Source organism: Salvia splendens, chromosome 18 (genome assembly GCF_004379255.2).
Source record: "Salvia splendens isolate huo1 chromosome 18, SspV2, whole genome shotgun sequence".
NCBI lineage: Eukaryota > Viridiplantae > Streptophyta > Magnoliopsida > Lamiales > Lamiaceae > Salvia > Salvia splendens.
The window spans coordinates 4,743,320-4,748,936 of record NC_056049.1 but is presented as its reverse complement, the minus strand read 5'-3'; the positions used below and the strand labels follow the sequence as shown (position 1 = coordinate 4,748,936).

Here is a 5,617-nt window from a genome sequence, read left to right as displayed (position 1 = left end):
TTGCATGTATTATATTGATTTAATTTAATTGAATATTGCATGATTTTATTTCTATCAAATGATCATTTAATTTTGGTCTTTATAAATAAAAGGACTTCCTAAAACGTCAAGATTGGAAGTACATACTACTAATTTGGAGTCGGAACTATGACCTTTACAAAGTTGGCGGTCAATCAAGTTCGCACACGACCAACTCGGCAGCCCGTTGGAACCATCCTTAGAATCAAGAATTGCTTCGAGTCCAAAACCAAGACAACAAACCACTAGCTTCGCAACACTGCCAACTCATCGGTCCGCTATAATTGTTCCGAGAGAATTCACCTTATACCAATCTAACAGTCCACTAGAATCGCTAGAAAAGTGGGATTTTTTGAATCCCGATCTCTTTCCAATTGTAGAAGGCCATCTAAGGTTCGTGTTGGGAGATACTGCCATTCCGCACAAGTCATAACTCATATTTTGAGTCACCAGTACATCCATATACCATCACGGAGCTATGTCATCGATCAAACAAAGCAAGACAACTATGTTTTCCATTGTTTTTTATACATAATTTATTTGCATATGTAGATTAGAATTCTAGGATTTGGAGAGTAGTTGATTTTAATATTTTATTTATTATTATTATTATCAATTAATTAGTTTTTCAATCTTAATTATTATGTACATTTATCACTACGAAAAAAAGTGCATAAATAATTCACAATAGCTAGGCCTAGTATCAGCGCACAAATTAGTAATGTTTGGTAATGACAAAAATTTAAATCTATAATCAATATTAGAATTGCTAGCATCAGCTAGCCCACAAATTAATCAATGTTTGTTAATGAAAAAAAAAAATACCAAATCAATGTTATAATGGAAAGAAACGTTCAAATAATCGAAAATAAAAGTAAATCAATAAGCTAATAACAAACATCACATGATATATACCTACCAAATTATTAGATAATCACCAAAATAACAATTAAAATTAACATATCTAGCAACACTTATGTTGTCGAAAAAACATGAAAAAGATATCCAAATAATTTGCCTCTAACTATTGCCTTAACCTGAAAATTGTGGGTTGACAGTCGGCTGTTGTTGGTGCTGCTGGGCAAGGCCCAAAACCGTGCCCTAGCACGCACCGCACGCTGCTGGCGGCTGGTCAGGCATTGCTCGGCTGACCCAATTGCACGTGCTTATCAAAGGTGTGCACGTTATGACCATATGAAATTAAACAAACATAAACGCCAAATTTTTTATCTAACCTAATTGAAATGGTTTCTAGTCGAGTATAGGCAACTTTCCAATGCCAAATTTTGGAACTGCGCCATAATCAGACATCAATTTTAAATGCCAAATTTATGTTTATCCCTAATCAATAGCTAATAGATGTAGTCATGAAGACACGTAGTTTATAGATAATGATATCAGTGCAGTACAAAATTTATGAGTTAACTTGTATAGCTAACTAAATATTGATGATTAAAACTAATAATTTATGAGTTAACTTGTATAGCTAACTAAATATTGATGATTAAAACTAATAATTCTAAACTGATAAAATTACAACTTGATTAACTTGCCACCTGAATAGGGCTTACTGAGGATCCCATAGGCTTGCCAGTAGATTGGACTCATATGTAAATATTGTCTATTCTTCTGTTTTTATAATATAAATAAGTATTACAAAAGTTAACTTACTACTTTATATTTAATATATATATATGTGTGTGTGTGTTAGATTCTATAAATATGAAAATAGATATATGAATTATGAGTAGTTAATTTAAATTCTGAAACATACTTTCAACTTTCTTGAAATATGTTTATGTTTTATTTATTTAAGCAAATCTTAAATTACCATTTCATATTTAATTGTTTTTGAGTTTAAGTATATATAATAAAATTACCATAATTGAAAACATATTTTACATTGTGTAATTAAAACTAGTTTTTATTATTATGTTTTGAATTGATCTATGCAATTTTATTGCTAGTAGTCTGATTAGCCCACTAGGCTAGCCCAAAACTCGAACATTTATATTAAGATTGACATTTATAACAAAAATTAAAATTTGAAAACATCATATGCATATTTTTTTAATAATCAACCGAAATTCAAAAAAATTCAAAACTATGGAATATGATTTTTAAATTGTGATTTCTTATTATAAAATTAACCATGATTGATTACTATGCAATAACAAAAAAATATTATAATTAATTAATATATTAAAATAGTAAAGTTATTAATGACACACAAAAGACTATAGAACGTACATATGTTCCATCCCCTATAAATACATCATTCACAAATAATCAAATTACACTATCTCATCAATTCCAATTTCAAAAAATATAAATCTCTTCTTAAGTTTGTAGTCCGCCCTACCTCATGGATTTCGACTTCTCCTTTATTCTGTTCCTTACTTCCACTTTCGTGTTCGTATTCATATTCATATTCATATTCATATTCATATTCGCGCTTTTCAAAACAACTAAATATTCTAATAAGAATCTTCCGCCGGGCCCCCGCAAGTTGCCTTTTATAGGCAACTTGCATCTCCTCTCCGGCTCGGCCCCGCCCCACCACGTCCTAGCTAACCTAGCCACCAAACACGGACCCTTAATGCACCTAAAACTCGGCGAAATCTCCGCCCTAGTAGTCTCCACACCCGAAACCGCCGAACACTTCCTAAAAGCAAACGACGCCGTCTTCTCCTCCCGGCCGTCCCTCCTCGCCCCGGAGATCAACTGCTACGGAAACACCGACATCGCCTTCGCCCCATACGACGACTACTGGCGACAGCTGCGCAAGATCTGCTCGCTGCAGCTCTTCACCGCCAAGCGCGTGGGGTCGTTCCGGCCGATCCGAAAGGAGGAAGTGTCGAATCTCTGCAAATCGGTGGCTATGCGCGCCGGAGAAGCAATCAATTTGACGGAAAAGGTCGCCGCCGCGAATTTGAACATCATGGTTAAGGCTGCGTTTGGGAAGAAGAGCGATGGGGAAGTTTTTGAATTGAATTCGATCATCAAAGAGGCTCAGGAGTTTGTGACTTGCTTCAATGTTGTTGATGTTTATCCGTCGTGGAGATTGCTGAGGGTTTTCAGCGGGATGAGGAGGAAGATTGAGAGGCATCATGAGCTATTGGATAAGATATTGGAGAGCATTATTGAAGAGAGGAGAAATGCCAGGGGAAATGATGAAGGTGATGGTGATGGTGATGGTGATGGTAATCTGCTTGATGTTCTTCTTAGGTTACAAGGCGATGGATCGCTCCAAATTCCGTTGACAACTGACAATATCAAGTCTGTTTTAATGGTATGCTGTTTCCATCATTTAAGAATATGATAAGAACCTTCATTTATTTAGTTTAGATATATTAAGGATTTGCATATATTAGTCTTCTATGGGGGTGTTCGGTTGCCAAGATTAAATCTCATGATTAAATATGTATCATGTTTGGTTCATAAGATTGAAGCCTTCAACTTAATCCTAGACGGTTAGTCTCATGATAATTAGTCATAGCCTCCCCCCTCCAACTAAAATAATCCCACAACTTAATCCTAGATGGATAGTCTCATGATATTAGTCATGGACAACCGAACGCCACCTACTATTATTATTTTGTTTAGATATTATAGGGATTTAGCATATCTTTTTTGTATCCACACATATTTATAATATGTGTGGAGTCTTCCATAATATTCATTCAACCAATTAATGAAATCAGTATTTCGCCTAACTTGGCTTGAATCACCAAACTCTAATTATCTATCGCTGCCGACGAGAACCTCTCTCGCGCCCAGCACCCCCTCTGTCGGACGTCTTCGCCGACCCAAACCACGTGGGTGCTCGACGACCACGGCTTCGGTTTCTTGATTATGTGGAATTCCAACGTTAAGGAGGACTATCCTTAACAGAATCGTACCTATGCAATAAACGAAATTTTATGTAGCTTAGATTGTGAATGAGAACATGGTATTATAGTGTGTGAATAGGTTTATTTATGACATGAGATTTAGCTTTATGACCTAGCTTTCACTTTTTTTAAAGGCCATGTTACACAAAAAAAACTACGAAGTTTGGTCGAATTATGATCAACCTCGTAAATTTTAAAATATGGTTGACTTTTTTCTAGCAAACAATGTTTTTTATTAATGGATAGACCACATTGTTTAGCTCGTCATCAGAAACATCCACGTATAAATTCTCGGCTGCTAGTGTGACACTATCATAAATTTTAGTCACAAATTCAAATTTGATGGAGTAGTTTTTTTGGCTAAATTTTTTTGAGTTGCGAATGCATTAATCTTTATGATCTTTCGAGCAATTTGGTTGTACTTTAAAAATGAAATAAACTTTAATGTGCAGTAAATCCTAATTTTCAATAAACCCATTTTTTTATATAAATTAACAGGATGGCGCTGGAGTTGAGTCATCAACCACAGCTACAGACTGGGCAATGGCAGAGATGCTCAAGAACCCTAGGGTTCTCAAGAAAGCGCAAGACGAGGTGAGAAGCGTCTTCGATGGCAAAAACCAAGTAGACGAAAGCCACTTTCATGAGCTAAAATACCTCAAACTAGTCATCAAAGAGACTCTCCGGTTGCACCCACCCGTCCCTCTCTTGCTTCCCCGAGAAAGCAGAGAGCACTGCGTGATCGACAGATACCAAATTCCGGCTAAAACATGGGTACTAGTTAATGCTTGGGCAATCGGAAGAGACCCCAACCAATGGGAGGATCCAGAGAGCTTTAAACCGGAGAGGTTTCTTGAAAAACAAATCGATTTCAAGGCGAATAATACGTTCCAATACATTCCTTTTGGAGGTGGAAGGAGGATTTGCCCTGCAATAGGGTTTGGGATTGCGAATATAGAGATTCAAATGGCGATGCTTCTCTACCATTTTGATTGGATTCTGCCTCATGGGATTAAACCAGAAGATTTGGATATGAAGGAGTCATCTGGTTTGTCGGGGAAGAGGAAATGTGATCTTACTTTAATTCCTGTTGTTAAGAGGCCTTTGTTGCAGTAGTTAACAATATTTATTGTTTGATCATATGGTTTATAATAATTTATTATTGTGTATTAAGCAAACCCTACTGGTTTAACACTACAAAATAAACAGTGTTTACCGAGCACCAAAGTGCTCGGAAAATTGGGGAATACCGAGCACATAAATGGTGCTTGCCATTGTTGATAGATTGTCAGGCCGAACACGTTGACCTTATCGAAATTGATCGCAATTAACAAACCCGTTTCTGATATTGCCGAGCACCTTCATTTGCGCTCGGTATTTGCCGAGCACAATTGAAGGTGCTCGCTATTTTCCGAGCACATTTAATTGTGCTTGGTAAATTTTTTGTAGTGTTATAATTTTGGTAATGTCAAACGTTTTTTATTTTTTACTATTAAAAAGTTGTTCATCTAAAAGTAATTAAGTGTGAAAAGGAATACGTAACAAGTACTTCTCATATAAATCTATCTTAAGCTCCATTTTAATTCTTGTTTGGTGCACGTCAAACTCCTTGGAAGTCTCCTTGTGGTCGTTCGTTTCCATTTTAATAGTTATGAATGATGTATTGATGTTATAGTATTCTACTAGGTAATTGATATGATATTTAA

General features: G+C 35.8%; 1 protein-coding gene across 1 annotated transcript; it reads left to right on the top strand.

The window, feature by feature from the left end:
* Window positions 1-2,345: 2,345 nt before the first annotated feature.
* On the top strand, window positions 2,346-5,082 carry LOC121776416 (salviol synthase-like). The gene is made up of 2 exons (XM_042173592.1): window positions 2,346-3,310; window positions 4,410-5,082. Exons 1-2 carry the CDS (start codon window positions 2,384-2,386, stop codon window positions 5,025-5,027), a joined length of 1,545 nt encoding a protein of 514 aa, XP_042029526.1. The 5' UTR covers window positions 2,346-2,383; the 3' UTR covers window positions 5,028-5,082.
* The last annotated feature ends 535 nt before the right edge of the window (window positions 5,083-5,617 follow it).